Source organism: Oncorhynchus clarkii, unplaced genomic scaffold (assembly GCF_045791955.1).
Source record: "Oncorhynchus clarkii lewisi isolate Uvic-CL-2024 unplaced genomic scaffold, UVic_Ocla_1.0 unplaced_contig_3314_pilon_pilon, whole genome shotgun sequence".
Lineage (NCBI taxonomy): Eukaryota > Metazoa > Chordata > Actinopteri > Salmoniformes > Salmonidae > Oncorhynchus > Oncorhynchus clarkii.
The window spans coordinates 21853-42236 of record NW_027259068.1 but is presented as its reverse complement, the minus strand read 5'-3'; the positions used below and the strand labels follow the sequence as shown (position 1 = coordinate 42236).

The window sequence follows — 20384 nt, the reverse complement described above, 5'->3', positions numbered from 1 at the left end:
ATTTCACCTTTATTTAACCAGGTAGTCTAGTTGAGAACACCTTTATTTAACCAGGTAGGCCAGTTGAGAACACCTTTATTTAACCAGGTAGGCTAGTTGAGAACACCTTTATTTAACCAGGTAGTCTAGTTGAGAACACCTTTATTTAACCAGGTAGGCTAGTTGAGAACACCTTTATTTAACCAGGTAGGCTAGTTGAGAACACCTTTATTTAACCAGGTAGGCTAGTTGAGAACAAGTTCTCATTTACAACTACGACCTGGCCAAGATAAAGCAAAGCAGTTCGACATATACAACAACAACAGAGTTACACATGGAGTAAAACAAACATACAGTCACTAATACAGTAGAAAAATAAGTCTATATACGATGTGAGCAAATGAGGTGAGATGAGGGAGGTAAAGGCAAAAAAAAGGCCATGGTGGCGAAGTAAATACAATATAGCAAGTAAAACACTGGAATGGTAGATTTGCAGTGGAAGAATGTGCAAAGTAGAAATAAAAATAATGATGTGCAAAGGAGCAAAAATAAATAAATAAATACAGTAGGGGAAGAGGTAGTTGTTTGGACTAACATGAGGACTATATGATTGAGGAGTGGATGTGTACTTGATGAGTCGTTCTGAAGTGTCCTACCTGAAGTGCTGAGGCCACGTCCTCCAGTTTAATTGCTTTTCTTCTCCACTCGTCCTTCTCCCTCTTGTATTTATCGAGCTCTGACGAATACATGGCTTTCTCTTCTGTCGGGAGGAGAACACAGAGAGAAGAGGTTCATATCTTTATAAAGACCAGAAGAGCTCTATTTTCTCTGTCGGAGTTGGTGTTGCTTTTAGATGAGACTGGTCCCAGATCTGTGTGTGGTATAGCATCAAGTTGGCTATAGAGCACAAACAGATCTGGACACCAGGCTATATAATCACTACAACCTCAGTGACTATAGAGTTGGCTCTACAGCACTAACATATCTGGATACCAGGCTATATAATCAATACAACCTCAGAGACCATAGAGTTGGCTATACAACACTAATAGATCTGGATACCAGGCTATATTCTCACTACAGCCTCAGAGACCATAGAGTTGGCTATACAACACTAACAGATCTGGATACCAGGCTATATTCTCACTACAGCCTCAGAGACCATAGAGTTGGCTATAGAGCACTTATCAGATCTGGATACCAGGCTATATTCTCCCTACCGCCTCAGTGACCATAGAGTTGGCTATAGAGCACTAACAGATCTGGATACCAGGCTATATTCTCCCTACCGCCTCAGTGACCATAGAGTTGGCTATAGAGCACTAACAGATCTGGATACCAGGCTATATTCTCCCTACCGCCTCAGTGACCATAGAGTTGGCTATACAACACCAACAGATCTGGATACCAAAAATAAACAACATGCATTACAGCAGAGGCTAGCCTGGTCCCAGACCTGTTAGTGCTCTTACCAACTCCTACGGTCCTTATCATGGCATTACATCGATCATAGACGCCATCTACACAGCACAAACTGATCTGGGACCAGACAAGCGGAGGCCAGTAGTCTTGCCTTGCTGGAACTGCTCTAGCACCATCTGGAGGTTGGACAGGGACACGGCGTACTGGTTGACCTGGTCCCGTGCTGCTCTGAGCTGAGTCAAGGCCTCGTCTCTCTGCCTCACCGTTCCACTCAGCTGCTCCTGGAGAGACTCCACCTGGAGAGACGCCTGGTGGCTACGAGACAAACAAAGAAGAAGGATGTCTCTCGTTTTTCTGCTACCCAAACCTCGCTGCGTCTAACATCGAATGGCTGCTGCCAACACACCGACTCAACTCTGGCCACTTTAATAATGGAAATGGATGTCAAATATATCACTAGCCACTTTAAACAATGCTACTTAATATAATGTTTACATACCCTACATTACTCATCTCATATGTATATACTGTACTCAATACCATCTACTGCATCCTGCCTATGCCGTTCTGTACCATCACTCATTCATATATCTTCATGTACATATTCTTTATCCCTTTACACTTATGTGTATAAGGTAGTAGTTTTGGAATTGTTTAGGTTAGATTACTCGTTGGTTATTACTGCATTGTCGGAACTAGAAGCACAAGCATTTCGCTACACTGGCATTAACGTCTGCTAACCATGTGTATGTGACAAATACATTTGATTTGATAGTGCAGAGCACAAACTTTCAATTGGACGTACATTTCTGTGTGTTCGTGGACACGGGACAATAAAGTTTTTATCCTTCTGTAACTCAACCAACACCAGTGATAAACAGACCATCTGTTTTCAAGGGGTCTTGTTCATTAGGGCCCCCAGAGTCAAAAAAATGTTTCAAGACGTTTCAAAAACGTTCAGATCGTACTTCCCTGTTTCATCTTCGTGCCTACTGAATATGTTTACCTGGTGCTCTCCACCTGACTGGAGGAAGTGGCCAGTCTGTCGTCCAATAGCGTGACTCTCTTGCGTAGCTCCGCCTCCCTGTCCTCCGCGGCGAGGACCTCCCGTGTGTAGGACTCCTCTATCTCCAGCAGGTGGTTCCGTAGTCGGTCCAGCTCCAACTTCAACCGCTGCTCTCTGTCCTTCACATGCTGCAGCTGAGAGAGAGAGACAGGCGGTTCGAGAGAGAGGAGACAGACGGTTCGAGAGAGGAGACAGACGGAGCGAGAGAGAGGAGACAGACGGAGAGAGAGAGGAGACAGGCGGAGCGAGAAAAACATACACAGAGAGAGAGAGCGAGAGCGAGAGATGTTTTTGAATAATAAAAGACCACCATTTCCCTACCAGAAACCCTGGACGGGCCACCATTTCCCTACCAGAAACCCTGGACGGGCCACCATTTCCCTACCAGAAACAGTGGACGGGCCACTATTTCCCTACCAGAAACCCTGGACGGGCCACCATTTCCCTACCAGAAACCCTGGACGGGCCACCATTTCCCTACCAGAAACCCTGGACGGGCCACCATTTCCCTAACAGAAACCCTGGACGGGCCACCATTTCCCTACCAGAAACCCTGGACGGGCCACCATTTCCCTACCAGAAACCCTGGACGGGCCACCATTTCCCTACCAGAAACCCTGGACGGGCCACCATTTCCCTAACATAAACCCTGGTGTGTGTCCATCCATCCTACCTCTGTCTGTACGGCTGTCGTCTCCATCTGTTTCTGTTTGAGAGCCAGCATGACCTGGTCTCTCTCCTGCTGGAATGCCACAGCTTTCTCCTGCATGGACCTCAGCTCGTTCAGGAGCTGGTTGAGCTCTCCAGACTTCTGGCTGTTGCCCTGGGAAACGTATCAATAAAAATTTATATAAAAAACATTTGATCAAACAGCTGGTTCTGCTTCCCGCTCTTCTGACTGTTGCCATGGGACACCGCAATGGAACGGTCAGGTTATAAAAACACACACACACCTGATAGGTGCAGTGAAAGTGTTGTTTTACAGGGTCAGGAAGAAATACATTATTGATCAGTTTGAGAAAAGATTTAACCAAGTGTTTGAAAATGTATTTAAACTATTTAAATAGCCTATTTTACTTCTTTGATTGAATTTCTCTGTCCTTCACTAGATCTGTAATCTATTACTAATTATAAACTGGGTGGTTCCAGCCCGGAATGCTGATTGGCTGACAGCCGTGGTATATCAGACCGTATACCACGGGTATGACAAAACGTTTACTTACACTGCTCTAATTTACGTTGGTGACCAGTTTATAATAGCAATAAGGCACCGCTAGGGTTTGTGATATATGGCCAATATACCATGGCTAAGGGCTGTATCCAGGCACTCCGCGTTGTGTCGTGTCTAAGAACAGCCCTTAGCTGTGGTATATTGGTCATATATCACACCTCCCTCTGGCCTTATCGCTTCAATAAAGGATTTGAGTTATGGCATTTTAAGTTCCCCAATGATCATTCTCCCAAAAATGTGTAGTTAGTAGTTTATAGTAACTGATTTTGTACAGTACAAACATCCTAACCTGTTCTCTGTCCTTGAGCATCTTCTCCATGGCGGCAGCCTTCTCTGACATGGCGCTCCTCTCAAACTCCTTCTCCCTCATGAGGAGGGACACCTGCATGTTGGTCTCCTGCAGGGCTCTGAACTCTGACTCCTTCTCCCGGCTCCGCTGGGCCACAGCCTCGTTCTCATCCTTCAATAGAATTCAAATAACTTTCAAATTGTCCAGGTTTCAGCAAACAACGGAAATATATCTTAATATATCTTATATCTCTCAATCCCCTCCAGACAGCACACTTGACCCTCACACACGAGGGTCAAGCTGCAGTCTAGTGCCACTGGATAGAGAGCATGTTGTGGGTTTAAGGGCCTTGCTCAAGAACCCAACATCTTTAGGATGACCTCCACATCTTAGCAGCCCTCCAGATTTCAGGTCAATCCAGCCCAGGATTCGAACTGGCTATCTTCCGGTTAAAAGTTTGAACTCCTGAGCCGCTGGGCTACCTACCTTCAGCTTCCTGGTATCCATCTCCAGGATAAGAGCTCGCTCCTTCAGGTTGGTCACGGCTTGTTTTAACACCTCGTTGTCGCTCTCACGGTTCCTCAGGCTCTCACTTACCTGGAGAAATAAACAAATGCACAGATTGAATGGCTGCTAGAACATCCTACCTTTGCACCTATGTGGACACTCAAAATGGCTGCTAGAACATCTTACCTTTGCAACTATGTGGACACTCAAAATGGCTGCTAGAACATCCTACCTTTGCACCTATGTGGACACTCAAAATGGCTGCTAGAACATCCTACCTTTGCACCTATGTGGACACTCAAAATGGCTGCTAGAACATCCTACCTTTGCACCTATGTGGACACTCAAAATGGCTGCTAGAACATCCTACCTTTGCACCTATGTGGACACTCAAAATGGCTGCTAGAACGTCCTACTTTGCACCTATGTGGACACTCAAAATGGCTGCTAGAACGGCCTACTTTGCACCTTTGTGGACACTCAAAATGGCTGCTAGAACGTCCTACTTTGCACCTATGTGGACACTTTTAAAATGGCTGCTAGAACGTCCTACTTTGCACCTATGTGGACACTCAAAATGGCTGCTAGAACATCCTACCTTTGCACCTATGTGGACACTCAAAATGGCTGCTAGAACATCCTACCTTTGCACCTATGTGGACACTCAAAATGGCTGCTAGAACATCCTTCTTTGCACCTATGTGGACACTCAAAATGGCTGCTAGAACATCCTCCTTTGCACCTATGTGGACACTCAAAATGGCTGCTAGAACATCCTACCTTTGCACCTATGTGGACACTCAAAATGGCTGCTAGAACGTCCTACTTTGCACCTATGTGGACACTCAAAATGCCTGCTAGAACATCCTACTTTGCACCTATGTGGACACTCAAAATGGCTGCCAGTCCACCATTTATGACATAATTCACTTGAATTGACCGTTGTACTCATTCTAATGAAGGGGTCATTAGTCACTTGATTCAGTTGCAACTGAATATAGATTTTATTTACGGTTACATTTAAGTCTTAATAGCACACGCTGTGCCTTCCTCATATCACACACACGCACACACGCGCACACACGCATACACACACACACACCTGGGTGAGTTGATCTCCTTTAGTCTTGATGAGCAGGTCTTTCTCCCTGACAGAGCGCTGCAGAACGTCCAGTCTCTCTCTGACTTGTCTGGCCTCCTCGGCGTGGCCTCGCTGCTCGCTGTCTGACACCTGGGCTGAGTTACACAGGCGGTGGTTATTCTCCTGCAAGGTCCTGATCATAGTCTCCCTCTCAGACAGGAGGGCTCTCAGAGACTCCAACTCCTGTCTCAGTCCTTCCTGGTTCCCTTGTGTTGCAGGTGCTGCCACCTGGTGTCTGGGAGGTTCCACTGCAGCAGGAGGCTGGGCAGTAGACGTCAGGGCAGCAGACAGTGGGTTGACTTGGGGACTCTGCGCCACACTGTCCAGTTTCCCCAGGAGGACATCTTTAGTACTGCTCAGCTGACTGATGGTCTGTTGGACGTGGGCTAGTTCGTGACTGAGACTGCCGAGCTTCCTCTCCTTCTGCTCATAGCTGTGGATCAGACGGCTGTAGTCCACGGAGAGAGTCGAGGTGCAGTCGTTGTCTGCATCCACCTACAGGATCAGAGACAAAACAGTCCTTTATTCATCCCAATAAGGCTGCTGAATGTCGGATCACTAGTAGGTTCAGCGGGCTGGCCGACACATCACGTTGTAGTTGACAGAAGGGGTTGGGCGATGTCAACCTTTGTCCTATCGTGATCATGTACCCATAAAACACCCCAATTGGGAACCGCCCCCCCCCCCCCAAAAAAATAAAATTAAAAAAAATTAAAAAAAACACATGACAAAAGATAATGTTGTTGAAAGACTTTCCTTTCAGGTAGAGGAAGAGATCTGTCTGTGTGCCATGATGGACCAGTGTCTGATGAGGGACAGGCTGTCTTAACGTAGTGAGTTAGATTACAGGAATACATCATGATGGACCAGTGTCTGATGAGGGACAGGCTGTCTTTAACGTAGTGAGTTAGATTACAGGAATACATCATGATGGACCAGTGTCTGATGAGGGACAGGCTGTCTTAACGTAGTGAGTTAGATTACAGGAATACATCATGATGGACCAGTGTCTGATGAGGGACAGGCTGTCTTAACGTAGTGAGTTAGATTACAGGAATACATCATGATGGACCAGTGTCTGATGAGGGACAGGCTGTCTTAACGTAGTGAGTTAGATTACAGGAATACATCATGATGGACCAGTGTCTGATGAGTGTCTATGGTGATGTCTACAGGGTCTATGGTGATGTCTACAGGGTCTATGGTGATGTCTACGGGGTCTAGAGCGATGTCTATGGGGTCTATGGTGATGTCTATAGGGTCTATGGTGATGTCTACAGTGATGTCTATGGTGATGTCTATAGGGTCTACGGTGATGTCTACAGGGTCTACAGTGATGTCTATAGGGTCTATGGTGATGTCTATGGTGATGTCTATGGTGATGTCTATAGGGTCTATGGTGATGTCTACAGGGTCTATGGTGATGTCTACAGGGTCTATGGTGATGTCTACAGTGATGTCTATGGTGATGTCTACAGTGATGTCTACAGTGATGTCTATAGGGTCTATGGTGATGTCTATGGTGATGTCTATGGTGATGTCTACGGTGATGTCTACAGTGATGTCTACAGGGTCTATGGTGATGTCTACAGGGTCTATGGTGATGTCTACAGGGTCTATAGTGATGTCTACAGTGATGTCTATGGTGATGTCTATAGGGTCTATGGTGATGTCTACAGTGATGTCTATGGTGATGTCTACAGTGATGTCTATGGTGATGTCTACAGGGTCTATGGTGATGTCTACAGGGTCTATGGTGATGTCTACAGGGTCTATGGTGATGTCTACAGGGTCTATGGTGATGTCTACAGTGATGTCTATGGTGATGTCTACAGTGATGTCTATGGTGATGTCTACAGGGTCTATGGTGATGTCTACAGGGTCTATGGTGATGTCTATAGGGTCTATGGTGATGTCTACAGTGATGTCTATGGTGATGTCTATAGGGTCTATGGTGATGTCTATAGGGTCTATGGGGATGTCTATAGGGTCTATGGTGATGTCTACAGTGATGTCTATGGTGATGTCTACAGGGTCTATGGGGATGTCTATAGGGTCTATGGTGATGTCTACAGGGTCTATGGTGATTTCTACAGGGTCTATGGTGATGTCTACAGGGTCTATGGTGATGTCTACAGTGATGTCTATGGTGATGTCTACAGGGTCTATGGTGATGTCTACAGGGTCTACGGTGATGTCTATAGGGTCTATGGTGATGTTTATAGAGTCTATGATGATGTCTACAGGGTCTATGGTGATGTCTACAGGGTCTATGGTGATGTCTACAGGGTCTATGGTGATGTCTACAGGGTCTATGGTGATGTCTACAGGGTCTATGGTGATGTCTACAGGGTCTACGGTGATGTCTACAGGGTCTACGGTGATGTCTACAGGGTCTATGGTGATGTCTACAGGGTCTATGGTGATGTCTACAGTCATCGTAGCATCTGTCAACAGACAGTGGGACGGGACGACTAATGTTCAGGTAAGCAGATATTTCAATAATGATTATTTGGATAAAATCAGGATTTCACAAGTTCTCACATCTTTCTAATTTGGGAAGGGACATTGGGCCATCTGCAGAGTTTCCGTTTGGGGTGACTTCGCCAATCGTTTGGGGTGACTTCGCCAATCGTTTGGGGTGACTTCGCCAATCGTTTAGGGTGACTTCGCCAATCGTTTGGGGTGACTTCGCCAATCGTTTGGGGTGACTTCGCTAATCGTTTGGGGGTGACTTCGCCAATCGTTTAGGGTGACTTCGCCAATCGTTTGGGGTGACTGTGGGGTGACTTCGCCAATCGCCAATTGAGTTAGTACTTTATCTTAACATTATTACTGCTGGGCAGGCTCATTATCATTACATATGATACATGATTCATTACTTTAAGATATGATGATGGTTACCTGTCCCTGTAGCTTGTGGAGCTCCTCTACCAACTGGCCAGATTCATGCTGCATGTTCTTTACTGTGGTGATCACCTGCATCTTCCACTCCTCCATCTTCTTCACCTGGATACATTACAATACATACATTAGCCTCAGCTACATTAGACACAGCTACATTAGGCACCTTTCAATATATACATTAGCCACAGCTACATTAGCCACAGCTACATTAGCCACAGCTACATTAGCCTCAGCTACATTAGACACAGCTACATTAGCCTCAGCTACATTAGCCTCAGCTACATTAGCCTCAGCTACATTAGCCTCAGCTACATTAGACACAGCTACATTAGCCACAGCTACATTAGCCTCAGCTACATTAGACACAGCTACATTAGCCACAGCTACATTAGCCACAGCTACATTAGGCACCTTTCAATATATACATTAGACACAGCTACATTAGACACAGCTACATTAGCCTCAGCTACATTAGGCACCTTTCAATATATACATTAGACACAGCTACATTAGCCACAGCTACATTAGCCTCAGCTACATTAGCCACAGCTACATTAGGCACCTTCCAATATATACATTAGCCTCAGCTACATTAGCCTCAGCTACATTATACATCTTCCAATATATACATTAGAGACACCTTTATACATGGAATTGCACTATCGCACTTTAAAAACAGCGATTCCTCATCTGTGATGTGAATAATGTTTTTACCTCCCGTGAGAAGGTTTTATGACACAAGGCAGGCACAGTTCTGTAAAAACAGACAAAATGCTAAATATCTTGTCTTGCCTGTTGTTTCAGTGTGTCCCTGTCCTGCAGCAGCTCTTCAAACTGGTTGGAGCTGACGCCTCCAGAGTCTCCTGCCTGCAGCACCGACACCAGGGTCTGGCACTTCTGGGTCAGCGCGTCGATCTCAATGTCCTTCTCTCTGATAATAACAACAACAACAACGACGACGATGATGACAATAATAATAAGAAAATTAAATTGTATTTGCATGCTCAAGGACAGGAGAATATAATTAAACAGCACATGGATACATGGATACATGACATTACCAAGTAGGGCACAGTACACTAGAAGGTATATATATATATATATATATATATATAATAACAATTTATTACACATACATATATATACACTACCGTTCAAAAGTTTGGGGTCACTTAGAAATGTACTTGTGATTGAAAGAAAAGCAAATTTTTTGTCCATTAAAACAACATTAAATTGATCAGAAATACAGTGTAGACATTGTTAATGTTGTAAATGACTGTTGTAGCTGGAAACTGCTGATTTTTTCTGGAATATCTACATAGGAGTAGAGAGGCCCATTATCAGCAACAATCAAAAGGCTAATTGATCATTAGAAAGTCCTTTTGCAATTATGTTAGCACAGCTGAAAACTGATTAAAGACGGAATAAAACTGGCCTTCTTTAGACTAGTTGAGTGTCTGGAGCATCAGCAATTGTGGGTTTGATTACAGGCTCAAAATGGCCAGAAACAAATAGCTTTCTTCTGACACTCGTCAGTCTATTCTTGTTCTGAGAAATGAAGGCTATTTCATGTGAGAAATTGCCAAGAAACTGAAGATCTGGTACAACGCTGTGTACTACTCCATTCACAGAACAGAGCAAACTGGCTCTAACCAGAAGAGAACGAGTAGTGGGAGGCCCCGGTGCACAACTGAGCAAGAGGACAAGTATTTTAGAGTGTCTAATTTGAGAAACAGACGCCTCACAAGTCCTCAACTGGCAGCTTTATTAAATAGAACCCTGCAAAACACCAGTCTCAACGTCAACAGTGAAGAGGCGACTCCGGGATGCTGGCCTTCTAGGCAGAGTTCCTCTGTCCAGTGTCTGTGTTCTTTTGCCCATCTTAATCTTTTATTTTTATTGGCCATTCTCAGATACCACTTTTTATTTTATTTTATGGACCCCAAACTCTTGAACGGTAGTGTATATCATTTAGCAGACACTTTCATTCAAATGGACTTGCATTCCCGGGAAAGGAATCCATTATCCTGGAGTTGCAAGGGCCTTGTTCTACCAACTGAGTTACTGTATTTCTGCACCGAATGTACAACACAACTACACCTGATGATCCGGGACAGGTTCTGGATGGTCTCTCTGAACATCTCCTGGCTGCCTGAGGGGTCAGACATGGTGGACAGCCTCTGGTTCTCCTGCTGGACCTTGAGGAGCACAGCTTCCTTCCCTGCTACAATGTCCATGATGCGCTGGTAGTCCCCCCTCAGCTGACTGTTCTCCCTCGTCTTCTCATTCAGCACCGCCAGCACCTAAATTAACAAAAACACATTTTACTTTAACAATCCCACATTCTACACAGTCACAAATTTTACACAGTCACTTTACACAATTTTTAAAAATGTGTCAATTTGTTCATTAAATCCTCTTATTGTTCTGTTTTTACTACATCTGTACTACTATATGTAGACTACTTCTACCGTTTAAAGGTTTGGGGTCACTTAGAAATGTCCTTGCTTTTGAAAGAAAAGCACATTTTTGGTTCATTAAAATAACATCAAATTGATCAGAAATACAGTGTAGACATTGTTAATGTTGTAAATGACTATTGTAGCTGGAATTGGATGATTTTTAATGGAATATCTACATAGGTGTACAGAGGCCCATTATCAGCAGCCATCACTCCTGTGTTCCAGTGGCGCGTTGTGTTAGCTAATCCAAGATTTATCATTTTAAAAGGCTAATTTGTCATTAGATAAACGCAGAACACCCGCAAAACACCAGTCTCAACGTCAACAGTGAAGAGGCGACTCCGGGATGCTGGCCTTCTAGGCAGAGTTACAAAGAAAAAGCCATATCTCAGACTGGCCAATAAAAATAAAAGATTAAGACGGGCCAAAGAACACAGACACTGGACAGAGGAACTCTGCCTAGAAGGCCAGCATCCCGGAGTCACCTCTTCACTGTTGACGTTGAGACTGGACAGAGGAACTCTGCCTAGAAGGCCAGCATCCCGGAGTCACCTCTTCACTGTTGACGTTGAGACTGGACAGAGGAACTCTGCCTAGAAGGCCAGCATCCCGGAGGCATACTCAACTAGTCTGAAGGACAGTTTTATTCCTTCTTTAAATCAGAACAACAGTTTTCAGCTGTGCTAACACAATTGCAAAAGGGTTTTCTAATTAATGATCAATTAGCCTTTTAAAATGATAAACTTGGATTAGCTAACACAGCGTGCCATTGGAACGCAGTAGTGATGGTTGCTCATAATGGGCCTCTGTACACCTATGTAGATATTCCATTAAAAATCATCCAATTCCAGCTACAATAGTCATATTGATATTTCATAAAATAATCTGCCCGTTTCCAGGTACAATAGTCATTTACAACATTAACAATGTATTTCTGATCAATTTGATGTTATTTTAAAAATGGACAATGTTTTCTTTCAAAAACAAGGACATTTCTAAACGACCCCAAACTTTTGCACGGTAGTGTACATACAGTCTACTTGGCAAATAAAGTTTATTCCGATTGTGATTCTGACCTGCTCTCTCTCCACGGCGTAAGCCTGCAGTTGCTGCTGGAGGAACATCACGTCCTGGCTGTGGCCCCCCAGGGAGACTCTAGCATGCAGTGCCTGGATCTCCAGGTCCTTGAGAGAAATAAAAAAAAACGGTATATTTCAATAAGAAACTGTTACATCGCCTCAAAACATGGTTTAACTATACATTTGATATCATGGATGGCCAAGTCCTTGTATCCATACATTTCTCCAGCCCCATCCCTCGGCTTTTTTACTAAAACAGTTGTTTGAACTGCATATTGCCCTTTTAAAAACGACATACCTTCTGCAAGAGCATCTGGGAGAGTTTCCCAATCTCCTCTCTGGAGACCACCAGTTGGGCCAGCTGTCTGGTCAGGTTCAGGTTCTTCTCATTCAGCTGGCTGATTTCAGTCTCCTTCTCCTTGATGCCCTTCGGGTTTAGATCAGATGTATTAGCAAGAAGGCCCACAGTTGCTCAAGTCAAGTGAGATGGATGATGTCATTACATTTATTTTAATTTTATGTTGTCATTTAACAGAAATCAGATTATTTATTAGATGATTATTATAATATTAAATAATAAAATGCAGGAAATACCTTCACCAGACGGTTTATCTCCACCTTTGACAGGTCATGTTTCTCGTTGTCGTTCTCTCCGTTATTCAGGGACGACTGGGTCTTGTCTTCCTGTTGGAGGATGACCACTTCCTGTTCCTGGGAGGAGTGGGTGTGGCCGAGGTGATCTACTTCCTGCTGCAGGCGCCCAATCTCCTCGTCCTTGGCGTGGATCAGCCTATCGTAGTTCTCTCTGCTCTGCTCGTGGCGTTGGTGGGCCTGCTCCAACTCATTCTGCTGCGCCATGAGAGACTGCTGGGAGGAGAGGAGGTGACCCCGCTGCTCCTCTACTCTCCTCTTCAGGGAGTGGCCCTCCTCCTCCAGTCCGTCTCTGGTGCTCTTCAGCTGGCTGATCTCATTCTCCAGTTCTGTGATTAACATTTTTTGTAAATCTGAATGTGACTGTCGTCAAGGCGATTCCTTTCTGCAGGACTATGAGACGGCGACTTAAAAAATTAATTAAAAAAAAAATGTATTTTTGCAACCCTTTGCGCGAGTTACATTTTTAATTGTTCGCACTGAACATTCTACCTGGTCACCTGAATCAAAACTTCCTATTTTCTGAGGCGGATAAAACCATGAATTTGATTAAACAGTAAAAAAGGCATTATTCACATGATTGCTGTAATGAAAGTGTCTGCCCTACTGCTGTGCCTGGTGCGCTGGGACCGGCTGCTGTAGTGAGTGAGCCTTTTTTTACACCTCTTAGAATTGCGTGAAAACTTCTACTTTGGAAGCAATAAGTTGTCCAAATTAAAAAGAGAGGACGGTCAACGCTTTCTTGTAGGTGTAATGTTTATTTCTTAACGCTCTTTACCGAGCGCAAAGCACACCTAATTAAACAAATCAAGACATCTGACCTGATAGGGCTTTGAATTACGTAGCACGTCGGCCATCACAAGTGAACTCGGCTACACTGCAACGTGTTTTTTTAAAATTAGGATTTACATTTACCGTTAGATTAATACATGGTGTTATATTTAAACGTTAGCGATCTAGCTAATGTGTTTTGGCTTTCTACTTCCTCAGGTGGTAAATTAGAACCGATCGAATTAGGCCTATATAAAAAATGTTAGTGCATCGTACATAAAAGATGAAGGAAAATGAATCTCAATTGAACCCCCCCCAAAAAAATAAATCTAAATTCTGGAGCGCTATTTTGACAGTAAGATATAACAAAACATTTGCATAATGTTCAACCCAAAACTCATAACAATCATTGGATTATATATTTTTTAATCGTGCATTCCTGTTTGGCCTGTTAGAAGTAACAACGTATTTATTGAATACGATTTCACTAGTCTATTACCCTTCCTAATATAGTATTGTGAACGACTTCATCATTATTTTATAAGATGACTCATATAAAGTCAGCGCCAAGTATTGGACCAAAAGGTTTCTCAACAGTTTTTACCCCCCAAGCCATAAGACTCCTGAACAGGTCATCAAAATGGCTACCCGGACTATTTACATTGTGTGCTCCCCCCCAACCAACCCCTCTTTCACGCTGCTACTCTCTGTTTATCATATATGCATAGTCACTTTAACTATACATTCATGTACATACTACCTCAATTAGCCCGACCAACCAGTGTCTGTGTATAGCCCCTCTCCTGTATACAGCCCCTCTACCGTATATAGCCCCTCTACCGTATATAGCCCCTCTACCGTTTATAGCCCCTCTACCGTATATAGCCCCTCTACCGTATATAGCCCCTCTACCGTATATAGCCCCTCTACCGTATATAGCCCCTCTACCGTATATAGCCCCTCTACCGTATACAGCCCCTCTACCGTATACAGCCCCTCTACCGTATACAGCCCCTCTACCGTATACAGCCCCTCTACCGTATACAGCCCCTCTACCGTATACAGCCCCTCTACCGTATACAGCCCCTCTACCGTATACAGCCCCTCTACCGTATACAGCCCCTCTACCGTATACAGCCCCTCTACCGTATACAGCCCCTCTACCGTATACAGCCCCTCTACCGTATACAGCCCCTCTACCGTATACAGCCCCTCTACCGTATACAGCCCCTCTACCGTATACAGCCCCTCTACCGTATACAGCCCCTCTACCGTATACAGCCCCTCTACCGTATACAGCCCCTCTACCGTATACAGCCCCTCTACCGTATACAGCCCCTCTACCGTATACAGCCCCTCTACCGTATACAGCCCCTCTACCGTATACAGCCCCTCTACCGTATACAGCCCCTCTACCGTATACAGCCCCTCTACCGTATACAGCCCCTCTACCGTATACAGCCCCTCTACCGTATACAGCCCCTCTACCGTATACAGCCCCTCTACCGTATACAGCCCCTCTACCGTATACAGCCCCTCTACCGTATACAGCCCCTCTACCGTATACAGCCCCTCTACCGTATACAGCCCCTCTACCGTATACAGCCCCTCTACCGTATACAGCCCCTCTACCGTATACAGCCCCTCTACCGTATACAGCCCCTCTACCGTATACAGCCCCTCTACCGTATACAGCCCCTCTACCGTATACAGCCCCTCTACCGTATACAGCCCCTCTACCGTATATAGCCCCTCTACCGTATATAGCCCCTCTACCGTATATAGCCCCTCTACCGTATATAGCCCCTCTACCGTATATAGCCCCTCTACCGTATATAGCCCCTCTACCGTATATAGCCCCTCTACCGTATATAGCCCCTCTACCGTATATAGCCCCTCTACCGTATATAGCCCCTCTACCGTATATAGCCCCTCTACCGTATATAGCCCCTCTACCGTATATAGCCCCTCTACTGTTATTTTTCACTGTCATTTATTGTCGTTTTTTTTATTTCTTTACTTATCTATTTTTCACCTAATACCTATTTTTTACTTACAAATTGCACTGTTGGTTAGGGCCTGTAAGCATTTCACTGTCAGGTCTACACTGTTGGTTAGGGCCTGTAAGCATTTCACTGTAAGGTCTGCACTGTTGGTTAGGGCCTGTAAGCATTTCACTGTCAGGTCTACACTGTTGGTTAGGGCCTGTAAGCATTTCACTGTAAGGTCTGCACTGTTGGTTAGGGCCTGTAAGCATTTCACTGTAAGGTCTGCACTGTTGGTTAGGGCCTGTAAGCATTTCACTGTAAGGTCTACACTGTTGGTTAGGGCCTGTAAGCATTTCACTGTCAGGTCTACACTGTTGGTTAGGGCCTGTAAGCATTTCACTGTAAGGTCTGCACTGTTGGTTAGGGCCTGTAAGCATTTCACTGTCAAGTCTACACTGTTGGTTAGGGCCTGTAAGCATTTCACTGTCAAGTCTACACTGTTGGTTAGGGCCTGTAAGCATTTCACTGTAAGGTCTACACTGTTGGTTAGGGCCTGTAAGCATTTCACTGTAAGGTCTACACTGTTGGTTAGGGCCTGTAAGCATTTCACTGTAAGGTCTACACTATTGGTTAGGGCCTGTAAGCATTTCACTGTAAGGTCTACACTGTTGGTTAGGGCCTGTAAGCATTTCACTGCATTTCACCTGTTGTATTCGGCGCACGCGACGAATAAAGTTTGATTCGAAATGTATTTATTATGTGCCGGCTGCAAAACATTTGTGGGGTGACCCCAAATCATGGGCTGGTGCCACCAAGGGAAAGCCTGGAGCCATAACAATACACACAGACGAAATCACATCGTATTCTAAACAACAGCAGAACAGCTAATTCTATTTACCTGTGATGATGTCCAGGGTGCGTGGCTCGGACAGGCCGGAGGGCTGGGGTCTGTTCTGCTGGTCCCTGAGGCGATCGATCTCCTCCTGATAGGGTAATCATCAGTTATTACTCTTTTATTGCACTTTTCATTACATTAATGAATCATCTAAAAGTGCTTTTAAAGCGGTGTGGTGGGGGGGGGCGACGACAATGCAATTTAAAAAACGAAAACAAAACTAATGATTAGATGGACGGGTAGATCAGTCATGACAGGCCGGGTAGTTCAGTCATGACAGGCCGGGTAGATCAGTCACGGCAGGCCGGGTAGATCAGTCACGACAGGCCGGGTAGATCAGTCACGACAGGCCGGGTAGATCAGTCACGACAGGCCGGGTAGATCAGTCACGACAGGCCGGGTAGATCAGTCACGACAGGCCGGGTAGATCAGTCACGACAGGCCGGGTAGATCAGTCACGACAGGCCGGGTAGATCAGTCACGACAGGCCGGGTAGTTCAGTCACGACAGGCCGGGTAGTTCAGTCATGACAGAACGGGTAGATCAGTCACGACAGGCCGGGTAGTTCAGTCATGACAGGCCGGGTAGATCAGTCATGGCAGGCCGGGTAGATCAGTCATGACAGGCCGGGTAGATCAGTCATGGCAGGCCGGGTAGATCAGTCATGGCAGGCCGGGTAGATCAGTCATGGCAGGCCGGGTAGATCAGTCATGACAGGCCGGGTAGATCAGTCATGACAGGCCGGGTAGATCAGTCATGACAGGCCGGGTAGTTCAGTCATGACAGGCCGGGTAGATCAGTCATGACAGGCCGGGTAGTTCAGTCATGGCAGGCCGGGTAGATCAGTCATGACAGGCCGGGTAGATCAGTCATGACAGGCCGGGTAGTTCAGTCATGACAGGCCGGGTAGATCAGTCATGACAGGCCGGGTAGTTCAGTCACGACAGGCCGGGTAGTTCAGTCACGGCAGGCCGGGTAGATCAGTCACGACAGGCCGGGTAGATCAGTCACGACAGGCCGGGTAGATCAGTCACGACAGGCCGGGTAGATCAGTCACGGCAGGCCGGGTAGTTCAGTCATGACAGGCCGGGTAGTTCAGTCATGACAGGCCGGGTAGATCAGTCATGACAGGCCGGGTAGGTAGATCAGTCATGACAGGCCGGGTAGGTAGATCAGTCATGACAGGCCGGGTAGATCAGTCATGGCAGGCCGGGTAGATCAGTCATGACAGGCCGGGTAGATCAGTCATGACAGGCCGGGTAGATCAGTCATGGCAGGCCGGGTAGATCAGTCATGGCAGGCCGGGTAGATCAGTCATGGCAGGCCGGGTAGATCAGTCATGACAGGCCGGGTAGATCAGTCATGACAGGCCGGGTAGATCAGTCATGACAGGCCGGGTAGTTCAGTCATGACAGGCCGGGTAGTTCAGTCATGACAGGCCGGGTAGATCAGTCACGACAGGCCGGGTAGTTCAGTCATGACAGGCCGGGTAGATCAGTCATGGCAGGCCGGGTAGGTAGATCAGTCATGACAGGCCGGGTAGGTAGATCAGTCATGGCAGGCCGGGTAGATCAGTCATGGCAGGCCGGGTAGGTAGATCAGTCATGACAGGCCGGGTAGATCAGTCATGGCAGGCCGAGTAGGTAGATCAGTCAGGACAGGCCGGGTAGATCAGTCATGGCAGGCCGGGTAGGAAGATCAGTCATGACAGGCCGGGTAGGTAGTTCAGTCATGACAGGCCGGGTAGATCAGTCAGGACAGGCCGGGTAGGTAGTTCAGTCAGGACAGGCCGGGTAGATCAGTCATGGCAGGCCGGGTAGGTAGATCAGTCAGGACAGGCCGGGTAGATCAGTCATGGCAGGCCGGGTAGGTAGATCAGTCAGGACAGGCCGGGTAGATCAGTCAGGACAGGCCGGGTAGATCAGTCACGACAGGCCGGGTAGGTAGATCAGTCATGACAGGCCGGGTAGATCAGTCATGGCAGGCCGGGTAGGTAGATCAGTCAGGACAGGCCGGGTAGATCAGTCACGACAGGCCGGGTAGATCAGTCACGACAGGCCGGGTAGTTCAGTCATGGCAGGCCGGGTAGTTCAGTCATGGCAGGCCGGGTAGTTCAGTCACGACAGGCCGGGTAGTTCAGTCACAACAGGCCGGGTAGTTCAGTCACGACAGGCCGGGTAGTTCAATCATGACAGGCCGGGTAGTTCAATCAGGACAGGCCGGGTAGATCAGTCATGACAGGCCGGGTAGATCAGTCATGACAGGCCGGGTAGTTCAGTCACGACAGGCCGGGTAGTTCAGTGAGAAGGGTAAGAGCGGAGGTGAGGATGAACTTTCATTTCCCCGAGGGGAAAAGTAACTTAGGCACACAGTACTGCTGTATACAAAATAGACACTGTACATTACACACTCAACATGTTTCTCAACGTGTACTTGTCACTATCCAAATAAACCATAATGAATAGCATAACAGATATATTGCACGTTACCCATGTCATACATATTGTAGACCTACCTTCAGGTGACTGTTGTCTTCCTTCATGCCTCCCAGCTGCTTGTCCTTCTCCTCCAGAGCTCCTCTAAGGGTCTCAGCCTCCTGGGTGGCTGCCTGGACCCCGGCCTCCAGCTCCCTCTGGGTGGCGGCCATGTTGGCTCTCAGACCCTCCGTGAAGGAGTCCTTCTCCTGGAGATTCACATTTAGAATCATTAAAAAAACATTTTTTAAAAAGGTGCAATCTGCAATTCCTACATGCATTTTTTGGACTTATAAATTAATGATATATAGGCATTGATTATTAGGATTGATTATTAGGATCTATAACTTATAAATGTCTCATGAGCTTCGTTCAACTGTCTAACCCCATCGGAACGCAAACGTTTCACTCCATTGTTTGTAAACAAGGTAATTGTAAACAAACGCTGTATAGCTCCAACACATGGTTACAGTTATCATGTTGATCTTGTAGTCAGTCCTCGTATCCATTGCTTGGTCTACGAATTATGAGAGTCATTACATTTCTGCAGCCATATCTATCCTTAATACCCCGAAAGGTGGCGGGCGTGACCTCTTTGTAGTTGTTTTTAACTGCAGATTGCCCCTTTAAAATGTCAGAAAGGTCTGTCACAGAGTTAGATAAAAGGATGGATATATATATACCCGTTATAAGACAAAAGATGAGTCCTCTATCTAACTCTATGGTATGTCAGCTGACCTGGAGGAGGTCGGACAGCTGTTTCTGTCCGGCCACGGTGATGGACAGCATCTCGTTGGTGTCTCTGTGGTCGGAGGACATCTGCTCCACGTCTCTTTTAAGCTGGGATATCTCCAGATCTTTCTCCTGGTTCAGCCTCACTGTCCGCTCATGCTCCGTCTGCAAGCAATCAAATCAAACTTTATTTATATAGCACTTTAAAACAAAACATTTGGTTCAAAGTCAACGCTTAACAAATGAAATTAAAATAATAAACAAAGTGAGAAAGATAAAAACAACTTTCTAGAAAAATATGATTATGAAGACAGATAAATATGATAATGAAGACAGATAAATATGATTATGAAGACAGATAAATATTATAATGAAGACAGATAAATATGATAATTAAGACGGATAAATATGATAATGAAGAGAGATAAATATGATTATGAAGAGAGATAAATATGATAATGAAGAGAGATAAATATGATAATTAAGAGAGATAAATATGATAATGTAAACAGATAAATATGATAATGAAGACAGATAAATATTATAATGAAGACGGATAAATATGATAATGAAGACGGATAAATATGATAATTAAGAGAGATAAATATGATAATGTAGACAGATAAATATGATAATGAAGAGAGATAAATATGACAATGAAGAGAGATAAATATGATAATGAAGAGAGATAAATATGATAATGAAGAGAGATAAATATGATAATTAAGAGAGATAAATATGATAATTAAGAGAGATAAATATGATAATTAAGAGAGATAAATATGAAATG

General features: G+C 45.4%; 1 protein-coding gene across 1 annotated transcript in view; it reads right to left on the bottom strand.

Moving 5' to 3' along the window:
* Positions 1-524: 524 nt before the first annotated feature.
* The window catches only part of LOC139399467 (thyroid receptor-interacting protein 11-like), a gene marked incomplete at its 5' end in the record, with an annotated part of 38636 nt that continues 18776 nt past the window's right edge, over positions 525-20384 (bottom strand). Inside the window, 16 exons of the mRNA XM_071144882.1 lie at positions 525-739; positions 1553-1716; positions 2408-2601; positions 3141-3290; positions 3988-4158; positions 4474-4584; positions 5597-6130; positions 8540-8644; positions 9335-9473; positions 10643-10845; positions 12081-12188; positions 12382-12510; positions 12678-13063; positions 16392-16476; positions 18904-19071; positions 19601-19759. Coding sequence (XP_071000983.1) covers positions 582-739; positions 1553-1716; positions 2408-2601; positions 3141-3290; positions 3988-4158; positions 4474-4584; positions 5597-6130; positions 8540-8644; positions 9335-9473; positions 10643-10845; positions 12081-12188; positions 12382-12510; positions 12678-13063; positions 16392-16476; positions 18904-19071; positions 19601-19759 — 2964 coding nt within the window. The remainder of the gene's footprint in view (positions 740-1552; positions 1717-2407; positions 2602-3140; positions 3291-3987; positions 4159-4473; positions 4585-5596; positions 6131-8539; positions 8645-9334; positions 9474-10642; positions 10846-12080; positions 12189-12381; positions 12511-12677; positions 13064-16391; positions 16477-18903; positions 19072-19600; positions 19760-20384) is intronic.